Below are 18,661 nucleotides of genomic sequence, written 5' to 3'. Positions count from 1 at the left end.
TGGCAGATATATAGGGCTGGAGTCCGCAGCTGATCCAATGACACAAATGGCAACGATGCGAGAGGGTCCCAGGTGTTGTCGTGACTCAAGTAGCACTCCAAGTTGTGTTCGGGGGGGGCAAAGAGCGAGAAAGTAGCCTGGAGACTTGTGCCCTGTGTGAAAAGCTGCCTGTTGTGTGCATACTCCTTGACAGCAGGAAAGGCAAGAAGACGAGCACACGTGACCCCTTTGACCTTCGCCAAAGCAAGACAGGACTCAGATTTCTGCCACTGAGCAGCAGTGTGTGCACCTCTCCTGTCTCTGCATTTATTTTCGGTAAACTTGGGTCGAACGGTTCGACGTCACCGGTGCTCAAATACCAGAAATGTTTGTGGACTGTGAAGGCCAAAATGCTATTGAAGATATTTTTTGTAAGCCGACTTTTAAATATCGCTTGATCTCAATCGGCCTCTTAGGCTCATACAGACACAAAAAGCGTGTTCGTCAGCAGATTTCGATGCAATAATGAGTCACTTTGTTCGGCGGGTTCCTCCGAAGCAGAAAGGTGAAGCAGAAATCAACTGAAACATCTTGAATAACACAATATACTAGGATTAGTATTTGCAGAGTGCAGCATTCATTATCTTGATTCCAATTCACAAGGCTTTGTTTCCCCTTTTAGACGAGCCATGAAGATTATGCATCAAAAGTTTCACAGATTATTATTTTTTTCCCTCCCAGATCGTTGTGTGATGCATATCTTGGGAGAATCCGCAGTGTGCTCAAATAAATGAAGACCGTTCTGTGTCAGTTCTTGTTGACTAAACCCACAATGGCGGTGATGCCGGGCTGAAATGTGCGATGCATACGCGCAGGTATCGTCTGCCGTTGTCACTCAGAATCCGTTGCTTCTTACGGGGGAAGATTCAGCCAAATGTCAAACAGCACTTGTAATATTCCATGTACAGCTGACCTGTCCTTTCAAGTCCAAACAGCCAATTAATAGAGCTGTCAATCACACATCAAAGGCAACACCCAGGGAAGAGCGGGATTCCATAATTGGAAATGTTCCTCCCAAGAATGATGCTTCAATGAAACCATTTCAACCGTGTCTCCAAGAAAGTATGTTGATTATAATACAAATGTGCTTCATAGTTTCTCAGTTTTTAATAGGAGCTGGCACAGACATGGCCTAATCATCTAGATTAGCAATATTGACAGTTAGTGCTTCATTTTAATGTGCTGACAGCTGTCTGTTACCTTTTAATGTTTAGGATTGTATATAATGCATTTAAAGATTTTGCCCAGACATACAGACATACATATACACAAGGTTGAACTAAGAACCTAATTATATTCATGTGCATGTTTAATCTCAGTCTCCTGTGTTTGCTATCGAGTGCATTTCTACGTGTGCCGGGTCTGGTTGTGTGGCTGTGCACTTAAGTCAGGATCAGTGTTGTTGTCACTCTGACTCCATCCCTTCCTGCTTCTTTCCCTTTTCTCACGTACTCCCCCGCCCCCCCCACTCACCCTCCCCACTCCCTCTACAGAGTGACATTTATTAATTAAATATGTGTTCTGCCGCAGGATGTGCCTCCCTTTCCACTATCTCCAGACACTAATAATTACATTGGCATTTAGCTCCGTGATAAGCCGACCCTATGGCCTTTATGAAATGTTCCCTGGGCCCGGATACTGAGCAAAATATAGACTGATGTGATGCTATATATTGATCCAATTGCCTGTCTTGTCACTTTTATCTTAAGGAAAGAGGCACTGTTCATTAGCGTGGTTAAACAATCTCAACAACACCTTTATTTTTACATCATTAAAGGCTGAAGTTGAGCGATGCTCGGATGATGCAGTAGGCGTGCCGTTTCATTGACGTTGGAGTTGATGGTGACAATTTATCACGTAAATAAATGCCACAGGGATCATTTTAATCTAGAAAAGATATGTGTAGCCTGAAAGTTTAGTCCCTTTTTTGTTGTTGCGTGGTGTAGATTTTTGGATTCTTAGTCGAAAAACAAAGAATTTTAGTGTTTTAGTGTTCTGAAAGTCACTTTTCAAGTGACTTTCAGAACACTAAGATATGTTTGAATAAGCAAACAAATGATGGATAAGCTGCTGAAAGCTCAACTGGATCAGTGTTTCACTTTGATGATGATGCCCCTGCAGATCTCAGTGAAGTTAGTCTTGAGTTTGATTTGCTTTGCCTCGCGTGGCCTGATGAGGCTGCTGCATTGCACAATTATTATGTGGTTTATCAGCTTCAGGGATGGATCATTAATGCCTACTGTTACACTTACTGTCATCACGCATTTAGTTTGTAAAAAACTCAGTTTAACCAGTCTCCTTCTAATAGATTGTCAGCAATTAGCCTGCTCTGTCTTCCCCTAGTTGTTTCTGTTGCATTGACAACGTGTTCATATTTGCTCAACACGTTGGACATTTCCTTCCTTTATCTTTCACATGACTCCGGTTGTCCTTCTTAGGCTGAAGTATATTTTACCAATGCTTGGGGTTGGAGAACGCCTTCATCACTTCAGGTTGGCCTGAATAATCTCTGATCTCCAAATTAAACTGGAGTTTTTGAGTCTCTCTTGTTCCAGAAAGGCCCAATCTGAAATCACCACGGACGGTTTCAGTGAAAACCACTCGGTCCTCCAACTGGACCTTTAGACTCGGGGGTTGTGTGTACCTTTTTGGTATCGGCTGAGAGCTGTTCTTGCTACCTTGGGAAATCTGCCACTGACTTCTATTATTTCGACTGATGTTTCTGTCCTTGTCTGTCAAGGGGATCACGAGCGAGACCTTTCCTCTCTGAACAACATGCTCACCGGCTGTCTTTGTTTCGCCGGGTACTCGGCCAAAGATAAAAGCCCAAAATGAATCGCAATGGTGCTCGTGTGAGGCAAAATGACAAAAGCAGCTGGCAACGTTACTACGCATGACTTTCTGCTTGTGCATGTGTGTAGATTCAGTAAGCACACAGTGTGTGTGCTTTAATACTGCGTGGAAGTGGTCATATTTGTAGTTTTGTAAGATCATGTTAATAGATACCTCACATTTTTTGTTTGTGCTGTTTCCACATATTTGCAAGGTGCATTTCATAACTAGAAACCCAATATTCTCTTGCCAGGTAGATATTGGTAGAACTGTGCTTCTGGGACTCCCTCAAACTATTAAATAGCATAACACAGTATGTAGCAATGTTATTTGATGTTTCTTCTCTTCTCTCCCTCTCTGGAAGGCAATATCTTCGCATCCTGTTATATCATCCCTCGCACCAGCTCGACTAAATCAACTGTAGAGCTTATTTGTCGGAATTGTTGGTGAATTTTCTCATCACACGAGCCAAATCTTTCAGAAATTGCAGTTTAGATGCAGTTTGAAAGCTAAATGGGCAGCCTGCTACATAAAAGTGATGGATGCTGAATGTGCAATTTGCCCACAACTTCGCTTCGTTAGTTTTTTTACCAGGGGAACATTTTTAAGATTTCTTTTTTCACTTGTCTTAGCATTTTGGTTTGCAAACCACACCTTTTCTCATTGTGGTTCTCCAGTTTGTTTAGTTTTTAGATAAAAAAAATGATGATGGACAAAGACTATGAGGTTCTCTTAAACTTGAATCCACTGAGCAGTGTAACAAACTAAAGTACGGGGAAGATATGCTTACGATCACTAAATCTGTCTTTTGCTTTTTCAATTACATGTCATCGCAATTACTGAAATCCATTGTGACGATGGATTCAAAATTCCAGTTCGAGAAAAAAAGCGAAATATTTGACATTTTAGCTTGTTAAATTACTTAAATGATTAATTAATACTCTCAATGGTTGCAGATGAATCATCTGTCAATTGACAAATGGATTAACCAACAAATTATGTCATGACAGAATCTCTCTCCAACCACACCTTTGCTTGTTGTCGAACAGGTCGAGCTCACGATAAAGACCGAACGCCGCATTACAAATGGCTCTCATTTCCTCTCTGAGCACACGGCATATTATTTTGTGTGTGCGTTTCAAACAAACGCATTTAAATTTGGCTTCGGAAAGACGACCTAAGCACAAAATAACTTTTCCGCCGCACACGTCCAATGTGATTCACAGCACCTGCCTCCCGGTACAAACGTCCAGATCCACAGTCGTGTTTATTAGCTTAGCTTAATTGTGCATAGTATTTAAAGGTCGCTGCCTGCTGTGATGCATTGCTGCCAAAGCTGCTTCCAGGGGACACGGTTTCAGATGAATAAACACTGAAAGCTGCACCACCCTTCACCTCTCCGTCCCCATCCTTTACCTCCCAATGTGCAGCACATTCTGCACAAGGTCCCGTGACTGATGGGCGTCTCCTGGTACGCGCCGCCTCACTGGCTTCCATTTCAGCTGGCAAAAGGCGGCAGATTAATTTGCTTGTCAAATTTCTCTCTCATTTTTTTTTTCCTGCGGGGTTTCGTTCAGATGGGAAGAACAATGTGTTTGTCCTCCAGTGAATTAAAACATGCAGTATATCTGTATAAGTACAACCTACCGGGTGATTAATGGTATCTGACTTCTATAAGCACTTCTGTTTGGCTGTAAAAAACAGATTTAATGAGAGTGACTTGAATAGATAAGCAGATATGGCAGCGGGGATTATTGCGAGTTGAGCTGAATGGGCAGAAGGATGATATGCAGTTTATCCGTAATATAATGCCCTTTTTTATAAGACCATACCTATGGGGCGAGCAGCCACTCTGTCAGAAAGTATACATGCTTTTGAGGAGATGTGTACTCTTTTGGTATCAAGAATTTACAAGAGCCCATAAAGATACAGAGGCTGTGTTTGATTTATATCTTGTGTTTGCACATTGATTTTAATTGTGTGCTATTTGACTTCATCTGCCTAGTTACAGTATTTATTATACTTTAAACGAAGAATGTCCTCTTAACCCCCAGGCCTTGTTGGGAGGGGGCTATCCGATGGATCTCACCAAGTTTCAGCACACACTCTGGGACATCCTGACAAAGGGAGACAGTGTCAAGGTGAGCTCCATCCTTCTCCAAGCTTCATTCACACCTTCATTTCTTTGTTCCATATATAACTTTCCAGTTCCACCAGATGATGAATTGACTCATCCTCATGAAATAGCTGGTGACTTTCGGTCGTGGCTATTTGTGGGTCTCGTGAATGTGTAAACATCATTCCTCATCAATGTCGTTAGAAAACGTTCGAGAAGATAATTATGCCATTATATCATTGCAGAGGCATAATTCCAAAATAGTTTCCTCAATCGATGTAATAAGACATGTTCTGAAATTCATTACCCAGCCTTGTTTTAATTGTCTATGTAAGCGGTGTTTTGCCAAACCCTTCTCCATCATTCTTCCCTTACTCCATCCTTCTACAGCAGACTCAATCCTCTCAATCGTTGCCCTGTCGGTGTCATTTTGCTTTGGTCCATAGTTACCAAAAACCTTTCTGGCTGTTTGAAAACATCGTGCTAACAATGGCTGGGTAGATGTACCCAGCAAGAAAATAAAGCACTGGTATCTTCAATGACTCCAAGAACAATGTAGAGACGAGTGAAAAACCCAGACGATAAGCACAAAATGAGGAAAAATTGTGTTCCTTTAAACCGAAATGTGCAAAAGCTTGATTACTCTGAGTTGTAAAGGTAGCCGCTGGTGATGTTCTTCTAGTTACCGCAACGTGATTCGATTCCTGTAATGGTTCTATGCCACTTTGACAGCCTCAACCCAAATAACCTCATAATACCTTCCTTTCCTCGAGTCCGTGTTGATGTAGACTCCCTTAGGTGTTGGCATATTTTTATACAGGTTTTTATAAACCACATGTTTTCATCTTGACGGCTCGGGCCGAAAAGAAAATGTCCGCGCTTCTCTCCGTCTCCTGAACCGAGGACACGAGAGGACGAGATACCATCCTTTCATTTCCGCTCTTCCAGATAAAAAGATGAGACGGGGAGTATGAAAGTGAGGCCTATCGCCGGGCAGCAGTGATTGAGTCCGTCGCTAAGCCACAGTGAGGATCGGCTCAAATAATGCACTCTGCCGATAAGAAGCCAGTCATTTCCATAGACCAAAAAACATTGGGGTTTAGATTAGATTGCACCATCCGCCTGGCTTATCTTCGTGTTGCTCCATCATAGAATGTGAATTATAAGGCCCCTGTCTCCTGTCTTTTAATGAAAACACCACTGAAATGCATCCACTTGAAATGGAACGGTATTATTACGGCTGGCAGTCGCAGCGAAGGTTTGAGTTGTATTTGATGCCCATTAAATGACGCTTTTTAAGAAATCTCTCTACCATTTCAAACATTTTCTACTACAGGATGCTTTTATTGCTCGCAAGGTTGTTTTCTGTAATACTCTCTTTTTCTGACCTAGCAGAAAACCATCCAAAATTCGGCATCGCCAGCTTTAGTAAATCTCTGGGTTACATAATAGTTAATGGAAAACGATTTAAAAAAATCTGCAAATAATCGTGAAATAAAGCTACATGGAAATGTTTCATTCCTCCTTGAGTTCACTTTTCATTCAACCCGATCTTTACCGATTATCCAGTCACATTTCCAGCGGATAGGCATCGACGGCCTCAATTGACTGAGGTGTCCAAACGTGACCTTTGAGGTGTTTGACATGTGTCTTTACTGCCCTTTAGAGCCAGTAGGGGCTGCAAAGCTTGGCTGTTGGGGGTGAACTGCCATTGTTTTTGTAAATGTGATCATTTGTGGCACCTAGATCATTCTTTTATATGTTTTAGGTGAAGACAGCTGTTGATCCTCAGTTCTTAGAGATACAGTATGAAGGTTTGAAGCAGTACATGCTGTAATCATACCTCTTATTTCATTTCACTGTACCACTGCAATGCGACTGTTATTACTTTAATCGTTTGTTTGTTTTGTGCATCTTTCACTCTGCTGGTGATTTATTCCTCATTATATGCAAAACGACCATGAGCCAGCTTGTGACAAAGGTTGATAACCGATAAACATTTTTCTGAAGCAATCTTAAGCTGTGCCTCTCTTACTCCACGAGACGTGTCCGATGCAGCGTGGCGGCGCGGCGGCGCTTCAGTGTTTATGTTCTCGAGGAGTCGTGAAACACTTCCAGTTGCTGCTACACGCTGCCGGATCGAGCCCTTGCCGCCGCTACGTTTCAGCCATATTTCACTTATACGTGACACCATTTGATTGTCTTTTTAGATCCCTAAATAATAAAAAGGACCACGAAAAAGAGTGAATTATAGAATGTGCCGCATGAATGCGGCTGTAGCCGGAGGCTTTGTTTAAAAAAAACAAAAAACATCTCCGTCCACACGGGCGTCTCGGCATCGTTTGCAAAATCATTCTCCTCGTTTGTTGTGGATGCTCGGTGTCAATGCAGCAAAGAAACATGCCTTTCAAAATGGAGACGTAGTCATGTGGATGTGTCGATACGAGGAACAGGTTTTGAACTTTTCACAAAGATACAAAGGACCGGCTCTAATTACTGACGCCTTTTGCACAGTAGCTGCGACGGCCAATGCCGTTTTTTTCATTCCACAATTTCATACCGCATTTGGGCCCAGCTGTGCAACAGTCGTGACACTGTTATTAAGTCACTTCATCCCTCATGCAGCCTAATTAAGAGATAATTATTGAGTCTTTCTTTAATTTTCTATGACATTCACTTGCCCTCTCTCTTCCTCGTCAAAAGGGATACCAAATGACTGCTGGCCTTAGTTACGGTAACTGATGCCGCCCCAAACCATGGACCTCAAAGTTACTAGAGACTTCCAAATAGATATCATTGGCGACGACAATGGTTATGACTTTACAACAGATGTCTGGGATTCAAATGCCAGAGTGCGTCCTGGCTGAAAACAATCCGTTCACTGTCTGCGGTTTACTCACAGTAACAGCAAGTGTGGTGACCTTGTGCTGTATTCACCTCAAGCATCAACAGTTGGAATAAAGAATTGTCTTCACGCTTCAAAATCTTTTGTAAAAGAAAGAAGCAGCTGTCTCAGCAGTCCTACAAAAGCATGCCCCGGATGGCAGAGTACAGGGGAATCTGTATTTCTGGAGGTTTGCTGTGGAGTCGGATGTGCTGTTCGGGGTAGAGCGTGTTAACATTTAATGGACCCCTGCTGGGTCTCCCGGTTGCTTATGAAGAGGGCTAAACTAATCTGACATCAAGAACAATTTGGGGGACATTTCCTTCACTCCCCTGCACTCCTTGCCTTTTTATTTTATTTTTAGCAATGACAACTTTGGTGAATATTTCATGGGGTACATTGCCTCAGTTTCAATGTGTCGAGCGGGGAGAGCGGCACGCGCCGACGACTGACGGGCCCACATGCCGCCGTCCTCGGGGAGACGGCCTTTTCTTCTCGGGCCCGTCTTCCTGACACGCCTCCTCCTTTTTCCTCTCCGGTCTTCCTTCTGTCTACGCCAACAGCTCTTTTCGGGCAAGAGTCTGGCGGCTGACTATTTAGCTGTTACTTGACATTTTTTAGTCGGACTACAGCACTTCTGCCGATCCATCTGATACCGTTGCAAAATGCCAACATATGGGCACAAATCTGTTTTTGCACAGACTGCAACAATTATAGCACTTAATGATTTGAGTCCATGCTTTTCAGATCACGCAGGAACTTTAGGATGCTCCTTTTGCCAACTTTTATATTCAAATCCGTGTGTGTATTACTGACGTATGAGAGGTTTTTTTTCCTAATTCACAAGAGAGAATGATTCTTTCCACCTTTCCCGTTAAAGCTGACCTAAGCTTTCCTCTTCACTTAGCTGCACATTATAGAAATATGCTGCATCAACCATAAAATAATACCACTAAATAATCACTTTTAGCGGTTTATTTCAGCGCTACTCAAACTCCAGCAGCAACCTCTCAATATCCTGTTTCTCGACTGCGAGCTTCAATGATTGCCTTTACTGTTATTCGAAGGCTCACTTCATTCCCCTCCCCAACATTCAATTTCATGGAGGGATGAGAAAATGCTGCCTTTCCGTGCTGCTTACGAAGGTTTGACAATACTCGAGTCTGCTCACTTTGCCGCTCTCTCTCCTCTCTCCCCCCGCTCTCTCGTTTAATAAACACTGCGCTTGCTTGACTCGACGTCGGTTTCTGCCTCGCCGTGCTCGGTGTGACGAGCAGCCGAACGGTGTCACAGCTAACGGGGGCGGTTGCTCTGTTGTGACGATATCCGTTTGATGTGGGAGTGGTAGTCCTCGGCTGCCACGTTCTCCCCTTCTGCTCTTTTCCTTGCTTGTTCCTGCTCTGTCTGGATCTCACCGCTGTCACGCGCCGGAGAAGCCAACTGGCATGACCTAAAAGTGCGACGGCGACACGCAAGCTGCCGTGTTTCCTCCCCGTTGATGGCCATCCAATGGGCAGGCATGCATACATGCAGAGAAATGCAGTCATTCTTTCGGAGATTAAAGAACTCTAATTGGCCCTCCGTCTAAACTGGATGCAGCAACGGGTGCCAGTGATGTATAAAAGATGCTGTGTGTTTGTGCATGCGTCTCTCATTTCCATAAGATTGTGTTTTCATCAAACGTAGTCGCACAGAAATGTGCCATATGTTCATGAATTTACCGCTGACTGTAGTTTTCAAAGTCCAATATGCTGCTTAAGCAACCGGCATCCTATTATTCCCTCGCGTAGACACACAAACTCCAGGCACATTCATCACGCGCAGCCCTGTGACTGCATCGGACCCGTTTAAAGTCTAAACACGGTTGACGTGTCAATAAAAGGTGCAATTACACTAATGTTTTTCGGTTTCAAACATAATCGCAAATTATCGGTGGAAGTAGAACATGATAGCATGTACTCGCAGACGGGAAGATTCTCTCGTCGAGGGAGACGATTTTGTCAGGAAGTGCCATTAAAATGAATCAAAAGATTCACTTGTTTAAAAATCTCCATGACTCACTCCATGCGCTCCTCTTCCTGGGATCTGGAGATACAGAAGAGGGAAGTGCCAGCAGCCGTGTATGGGATGGGGGGAAAAGGAAACCACTCAGGGCGTCTTTATCCTCTGTTTAAACAGTGGCACGGAGGGAGGGAGGTGGTTGTGTTGAGAGGGGGAACTAGAAGAAGGGAAAAGAGAAAAGAGGTTTCTCACAGCTGCCCAGCCTGAGGCCCAAAATATGTGGCGCTTTTCTCGTCACCAGCCATCGTCCTCGCCTGTCATTATTTTACCTCTTACAGAGCGCGCACACGCACACGCACCACGCGTGCACCACCACACACGGTCTGTGCTGTCTTGATCTACTCTTAAATGCCGCCAGCATCAGATCCTCGAACATGGCCAGCTGAAATGCAATGGAACACAGTGTCAGTTAAACAGGAAGGCAAAGCTGGCACTTCAAAATACAAGAACAAGTAACACCAAGGAAGGAAGTATTAAAACGCCTTCATGTCGTGGCTAAATCCTCAAAGTTGCCCATGTGTTTTGACAGCTGGAGCTTTTCCCACCGTGGTCAGCTGGCCTCTTAAAATGTTGTTATTACTTGTTCTTTTATCTCGGAGTGCCCTTTTTCTTTCTGTTCAGCTGTGTGACCTTCAAGATTGATCTTGAACGTGATGTTTTTATTGGTTTTATGATGTCAGCATTGGGTGGCGTTCAAACTGAATTAGAACGGATAGATCTGAACACCAAGTAAGCTCCTTTTGAAAGGATTTCACATCGCCGTCTCACGTTTAAAGCACCTGGCTCTCTCTCAGATCTGTTAACCTGTCAAAGGGTCGTCCTGTAGTCGTAATGTAAACAATAGCTAAGCTATCAGGCATATATACGGTTGCATTGTTGAAAAAAAGAGAACTTTGGTCCCTTTTTGTCTTGGTCTGCTACGTGTGAGAACTTTCAGAGCATTGTGGGATACCAGGGGATGCACGACTGACCGGAGGCGACGTGAACACAGGGAGGGATCGTAAGTTAAAATTGTTCTTTTGTTATGCAACAACAACAACAACAAAAGAGCACGGCTCGCCTTGAAACTCCGTTTGCCTGACGAGGAAGCTACTCGCCATCTGGCGACACATCCCAAGCGAGAAGCGTCGCATGATTTGTTTCTCTTCAAGCTTCTTCGCCATTTGGGACTAAAAAGCGGTGCTTCTAACCAAAATTGGTTTATTTCAATAAAATTGCTTTGAGCCGTGAATCAATTGTTGAGCTGAAGTCGATCAGTGCGGTGATCTCATGTAGATCTCCACTTTGATGCCGTTTGACAACAGAGATAAGCGGAGCGTCCAGCATTGAGGAAGCTGTCATATTAACTGTTTGACATGACTCCCATGTAGAGAAAGCTCTGCCACTTGTATTACTGGACATTAGAGAGCGGGTCGAGGTGGAAGGTTGGGCTTATAAAGCATCAGACCTGCCCTGGGATTAGTTGTGCATTCCCACTTCCTGTCACTTTCGATGTTTTTGAAGGTGGTCTTTCTCGAACCTTCACCAAGCAACTGAGTCTCCCAGTTCAGTTGCTCGTGAGTCCTCCGTGGACTGGTCCCACAGGATTGCTTTGAAAGGCACAGATCAACAACGACTTGATGTCGGTGTGGAGCTCTACAAAAGGTCCACGCAGGGTCCACATCGACCCTCCGCTGCGCTCCCGTCCCGACGTTCGGCTCTGCAGAGGCTCCCACTAAAGTCCCAGTGGAGTTCAGTCTGCATTAGCAGCTGTGTCACGAGGAAGAGGAGGAGGAGGCTCTCTGCTGTCACAGTCACCATTAAACTCTGTTCCTCTGCAGTGGTACCGGTCGGGCCGCGAACACCGCAGTCACCGCGTCGGCCCTGACTTTGACTTCAGCGCGGCTGAAACCTGAATGCTTAATTGCTGTTTCTGTTTTAAACCAAATAGAGAGAGATATGGCGTCTTGATACAACTTGACGATATCCAGACACCTTCCCATGCCACCCCGGCTAAACATAACCGAGCCTCTAAGATATTGGCTGTTAAAATCAGCCACTGCTAGCAGGAAGAGCAGCAGGAAGGTGGGGGGGAATTCACCGTACTAAAAATACCTGAGGGGAAGTACATCGGCTAAAAATACATAAGGAGAAAAGTACATATGCTAAATCTCAGGGAACCGGTGTATCTGGTACCCTGTTGAGGACAGACACTAACATATGACTGTCTATGTTTGTAAGCTGCCACATTCCACTGAAAGGCTCTCCCCTTTTCCCACAGTAAAAAAAACGCAACAAAAGACACACTGTTTGTTGCATGTAACACCATATATTATTGTCAATTAAATGAATTCATCTGTACAGCGAATGAAAGCCGCGAGGCTACCACCTATACGACACAACAAACACACTCGGCATTCACAAATTACACCCCATTATAGTCCCAACGTTCCTTCATTCAACTTCGATATTTCGATGTAAAATAAATCCCCAGTTAAGGCCAAAAATCAACAGGTGTGTGTATAGATATACACACACACACATAATTGAGCCCACTAATCATCGTGTCTGCATGCTCCATGGTCGCGTCACTTCCACCCTGCTCTATTTTATAAAAGAGAGGGGATTATCAACAATAGTAACAATAATGAAAGACCCTATTATTAACTCAAACATGTTCCCCATTCACAGCTGCCGTACACCAAGATGAACTTTGGCGGTCCTTTCCAAAGCCATGTGCCGCACACAGACGCACACGCAGCTTAAGTGCTTTCAAAGAGACACAAATCATGCAACGCATTAAATATTGAAGATATTCTGTAAAATGCGACGCGCTCACCAACTGAGCATCCTGCTGAGGGAATTCAACATAGCAACACACAGATAGGAGGAGAACGTGTGTCTCTGACTGGCTGTCAGGAATGTAGGTCTGCCAAACTGAGCAACAACCAAAAACACACAAAGTATTACTTTGTTCGGATTCTCTGTGATTTAACCGTAAGTTGGTGCACAGGCGGCTTTTTGAATTGCGTCAGTTCCTCTGATGTAAATGTGTACAGCCTTCAACTCCCTTAGAGCTTTTAGTCATTTATTTTGATTAGGGCTGTATTTAAAAGATAAGACTCTTAAGTAAGTCGCCTGGGAAGACGGGTTGGCGAGGATGGTGTGTGTGTGTGTGTGGGGGAAATATCTGCTCGTCAATTAATTAAGCGCTTCCTGGGTATGTGGGCCCCTCTTTTCATTTCCCGGGCCCGGCTCTCGGTGGACAAATACCCGCGGTGCAGCCATTGTATGTCTAAGTCGTCACACGCATCTCGCGCAGCTGGAGCGGAGAATAAAGATCCTTCAAAGGCAGACGGTTTTCAAGAGATCCCGTTTTCTCTTTTTTTCTTCTTCTTCTTCTCGGAGTGGCACATGTAGCTGCTTGAAGGCTTTCCTCTCCTTCTCCGATACAAACGAGAGCTGGAGAATGGTGTGGACATGAAGAAGAGAGGCAGCACCACAGGACTGCGCTTGAAGTGAGCCCTCCATTATTTCCGCCTCACAGCTCAACGATATGTGCAGGAGAATCGTCTCGTTGAGGCCTCCGTGAGCCAAAGTGTATTCCACTTCAAAAAGTCTTCAATGTTACACATACAGTGTGATGTTGGCTGTGTGTCCTTGTGCAGAAGTGGTGGATATTAATTTATGTAATTCCACATACATACTGTAGAAGTATTTCATATGTAACTAGAACGGGCACTCGGTAGAGCGCATACCTTCGCATATCACAAGATTGGGCATTGAATTATGAACATTTTGGCATTAGTTGCATGCCAATTGGACAAAAATGTATCGTGCTATGGTAAAAAAAAGATGTTGACCTTTCCATGACCTTGACCTTTGACCCGATTGATCCCAAAATCTAATCAAATGGTCCCCGGATAATAACCAATCATCCCACCAAATTTCATGCGATTCGGTTCAATACTTATTGAGTTCTGCGAAAGATTTTGACCTGTTCATGACCTTTGACCTTGACCTTTGACCCGATCGATCCCAAAATCTAATCAACTGGTCCCCGGATAATAAACAATCATCCCACCAAATTTCATGCGATTCGGTTCAATACTTTTTGAGTTTTGCGAATAACACGCATACAAATAAATAAATAAATAAATAAATACACGGCGATCAAAACATAACCTTCCGGCATTTTCAATGCGAAGGTAATTAAACATGCATAAAGGCCCGATTCCACTAGGACTTTCCAGAACATTGCTTAGTGAAACCACAGTCAGAGGATCCGCTTAAGATGCTTTTCCACCCCAATTGTGATAAAACTTTAATTGTTTTTTGAGCTCATTTTCTGTTTTCCATTACACGTAACCGATTTTAGCATCAATATAAATGTCGAACCCGAGCAGACGAGGCTTCACGGGACTAACAGCGGTGGTTTATTATTTCAAAAGGTTTTTTCGAACTCGTTGACATGTTTCCGTTTTTTTCTTGACATGGCAATTTTCACATTTGTATTCAGTCTGTCAAGAAATGTTCTTAACCTCAAACACTTGCATGCGATGTCACAGTGATCTTAAGCGTGTTTTTGTTCTCCTCCAGAGGTGGTGAGTCACGCTGCGCTTGGCGACGCCTCTCACTTGCACATTTGAGTTTAGAGTCTGGTTTCCAGTGGAGGGAACAACGACAGCAAGCGACGAGTCATCAAATCAGACCCATATTTCCTCTCGTCAGTTTGGTCCTCCTCAGCATCATGAACCCTCTGGAAAGATGCTCTGCACACTATTTGTTCTTTTTCTTTTCGATGTATTCATGCCAACAACAGAATATAGCGCAACTGTAAAAGCACACATTTTTTTCTTACCTCAGGGAGAATCCCAGCTCACGTCAATATTTTGATATGTGGTACATCAATATTTTACAGCCACAGCTTAGCAATCAACAATATTTACTCCAGCAATGATTTGGTGATTATTGGTGAGGATCTGCAATATGACTTGGATCTCAAAAAGAAAATTAAATACCTAAAATTGTTTTGCCTCTGCCTGCTCTCCCCCCCCCCCCGTGAACAAAAACAGAACGCTAGCATCCAGGCATGTCGTCTTTCATCATCAAACTGTCTGTCAGCCTCCTAGAGCACAACAAGCAACCTTATATTTTACAACATCACGCGCACAGTGTCTTCAACGTCTGCTGGGGGTTGCGTATTAGAGTCGGGGACTTAAGCTTGTAAATCCCTTTCTCCGTGTCTCTTTCTCACACACACACACATGCTGTCATTGTCGCTTTATACATTAATGCATACCCGAGGTCTTACAAGTGTCGAGAGCGTTGACCTTGTTTTCTCTGCTTCCGTTCCGTGCTTGTAGATCAAAGACGCACATGGGGCACCAGGCGTGGGTGAAGATCCTCACTTAAAGGCAGCTGACAGAGGTAAGTTATTACACCTTCTCACTGGCCACTCGCCCCCCCCCCCCCGCTGTATGTTGTCCTGTTCCTTTACAGAATTTGATGAATTATTTTCATTGCGTCACAGATTTGTATCGTGGGCAAACGTTTCCTTCTGGCCTTAAACACGGGAGCTCAGCGGTCTGTGTGTTGGTGTTCCTGATGCTGATTGCATCAGATTTGATCAACGTAGTGGATCGACGGGAGCTTCTGCGTTTTAAGAATTTGCAGCGCTTTCCGCAAGTGAGGCTGGGAGAGTATAGTCCTGTCGCACATATTAATAGTTTGTGACATACTAGGCTAGGTGCAAATGTAGTGATTTATATTTTTTAAATGTTGATTATTTGATTCTTAACTAGTTGTGTGGATCGTTTGTAATGTAGAAGCACCAAATAAATCTTTGTTTCGTAGTTGGATTTATTGAATACTTTGTATAACTAATGTGTAAAAAAAAACTAAAAAAGTATTTTCATACCACCACTGGGAGATCCCAAAGCCAGAAATGGACAAATCCTTTATAGTGGCTTTAACTGTTAATTGTATATCACTTGATAATTGTAATCACTTGATTATAGTTGATTGTACTAAGATAACATATTTGGGATTTTAGGTTTCTCTAAATATAAAAGAGCCACAGACCTTTTCTGCACTTGTTTCATGGTTGTTATAAATCAATTCTGGGACATTTGATATCGCTAGAACCTTTTTAACATCACAACATTTGTGGTGTTGACATGTGCAGGCGAAAGGGGATTCTACAGCAAACGTAGCCATCAAACATGCTCAAAATATTCCGTTGAATAGAAGTATTCTGGCGTACCTGGAAGCCCGGCTATTGTCTGAGAATAACAAACCGATTACCCATGCATGAGAGAGCTTTCTATTCCTTTGGCCATAGTTGCAAACACATGTAAGTGAGAATGCACTTAGTAGAGCTGTGTGGCTGATGTCGAAGGATGTTTGTGTGGCTCATGTTTTGGTTTCAAGGTGATGCAGCTAGTTTATTCCCCCTTCAACCCACAAGCATATTATCCCGCTCCAGCTGCTGCGAGGAGACAGGCCCAGGTATTTATGGCCAGCATAAAAAGCGTGTGCATCGCCTGTCACCCTCCAGCCCGAGATTTACAGCACATTTGACAAACACACCGAATTAAAAATAATAATAGGAGGGTTTAATTTGTAGAGGAGTTTAGAGCCTGTCTGTTGTGCATGCTCCCAACGGATTCCTCCGTTAGCACGTGTGTGTGTGTGTGTGCGCATGTGTCTCGCTGTCTATGTACGCCTCTTGCTGTGTGAAGATTTGTCGATCTCTCTGCCCGTGTGTGTGTGTGTGTGTGTGTGCGCGCACGGAGCCCGCCTGCTCTGAAACACCAGCAACAGATAACAGATGGTCCCCCTGCATTAGAAGTGTTTTATTTCCCTGCGGAAGCCAGATATGTCAAAAATGAGCATGTGCAACATTAGTCATTTGGAATATTCATGCCCCTGCCGTCCGATGGTTTCCTTTTCACAGCCAAAATACCGCGATCCCAATTCTCCGAAGGAAGGGGAGAATAAGGGGGACAGCGAAGGAAAGAGAAAAAAAGAGCAGTCATCAGCTGAACTGATGGGGGGAGAAGACTCGAGGCCGACTTGCGGCTTTAATGCAGGATTCTCTTCGCGTACCGGGGCTGTAATTAAACAGGGGCTGCAGTCTGTGGGCGTGTTGGTATTCAGAACCATGTCCTCCAGACCCATTAGACACAGTGATGTGAAAGTGCACACATGTCCATATGTGCTCATGGACACACACATTGCACATGTAGAAAAGTAATTTGCACCCACATTAGATCCCCTCATTCACTAGAGGAGACTCCTCCTCCTCCTCTTCTCCTCTCCACCTCCACCACTTATCTCTTGAACTCTCTTGATTCTCTGTAGATTCAGTCTCTTTGATCTCCACCACCTCTCCTCCCCAGGATTTCTACTCCCATTGAGCATAGACGCCATCCTTGTCCTTGGCATGGGAGATAGGCACGCGTCATCATCAGGCCCGGTTAACCGTCCACGCCGGTGGCGTGGTTTACCCTACCACCAAAAAACATGCATTTTGATTCTCCCTCTCGTGGCCCCTCGTGATATGGGTTAATTTGTGGCAGCATGCATGAATGTTGTAGAAGAGAGGAGGATAAAAAACGGGAGGAAAAGCTACCGAACAGTAGAGCACGGCTTATCTCATAAATGCAATATGATTTATTCAAGAATATGCAAATCCAACAATCACTCTGCCTTGTTTACCAAAGGGAGTTGCTGATTCAGAGTCTGAGAGCGAGGGAGAGGGAGGGAGGGAGAAAGACAATCCCAATCAGAGACGTCAACATACAGTGCATGCATTAAGCACCAGCATCTAAATCTCTGGTTTCCCTTTAGAATCCCAAAATTGAAGGGTGTCGGACAATTTCTTGGTTGTTTCACGGCTTCAAAAACCTTTTCATTTATTTTGGTGCAGCTGGATTGCTGATGTAAAGAGTGTCGGGTTATGTGCAGGACGCCATCTCATCGTATGTAAATGCAGTAAAACACTGACAAAGCTGTTATGTGCAGCTTTCTGATTTAATTAAATACCGTTGTACTGCAGCCCGCGATGATTTGAATAAAGTATTCTGGTAGTTGGTATGAAAAGGCCTCGCGACACCGACAATGGAACTTAAAGTGTAACTTCACCCCCAGGTCTGAGCCAAACTCCACTCACTGCAGGATTTTTAGGAAAATGCTAAAACCAAATAATTGGCGTGGGGCTGAGGAGTGCATGGTTGTGTTAGACGGGAGCGTCTCAGTGGGCGTCAACGTTCTATTCTTAGGCTCATCCCATGACGTGGATAAGTCCCGACTGGCTGGCAAAGCTCAGGGCTCATTTCAAACAGTGGATGGCGTGTTTCATCATACTTCAGGCATATCATTTAGGTTACTGCTCCAAAGTGTGCAAGAGCCCTTTTATGATATGATATCATATCATATATTCCTTTATTCGTCCCACAGTGGGGACATTTTAAAAAAATCACAGCAGCGGTGCACATAAGAGCATTAATAAAAATAATTAGAAAACACAAAACTAAATACTAAAAAACTAAAAACTAAATACTAATACTAAATATACAAGGGGAAAACAAAGTAAAGTGCTGAGTAAAGTAAAGTGTTGAGTTTGCCAGGATGTTTTGCCAATAATTAATACATTTTAAAATAAATTTTAATATACTTATTTGGCACCAACCAAAACATGTAACAATCTGAATCATACCGAGGGAGAGTGCTTGTACAGCTTCTCG

The 18,661-nt window shown here is 43.8% G+C and overlaps 1 protein-coding gene across 3 annotated transcripts in view; it reads left to right on the top strand.

Annotated features, from left to right (window-relative positions):
• The window catches only part of LOC130211694 (glucosidase 2 subunit beta-like), a 97,704-nt gene that overhangs the window by 28,296 nt on the left and 50,747 nt on the right, over positions 1 to 18,661 (top strand). For all 3 annotated transcript variants that reach the window (XR_008835145.1, XM_056442637.1, XM_056442639.1), the window contains exons 9-10: positions 4,926 to 5,012; positions 15,278 to 15,341. Coding sequence is in view for 2 of the 3 variants with exons in the window: in XM_056442637.1 (XP_056298612.1) it covers positions 4,926 to 5,012; positions 15,278 to 15,341 (151 nt within the window). In the remaining variant the exon portion in view is untranslated. The remainder of the gene's footprint in view (positions 1 to 4,925; positions 5,013 to 15,277; positions 15,342 to 18,661) is intronic.

This window comes from Pseudoliparis swirei, chromosome 21, assembly GCF_029220125.1.
Source record: "Pseudoliparis swirei isolate HS2019 ecotype Mariana Trench chromosome 21, NWPU_hadal_v1, whole genome shotgun sequence".
Classification (NCBI taxonomy): domain Eukaryota; kingdom Metazoa; phylum Chordata; class Actinopteri; order Perciformes; family Liparidae; genus Pseudoliparis; species Pseudoliparis swirei.
This window is presented reverse-complemented; position numbering and strand designations above follow the sequence as displayed.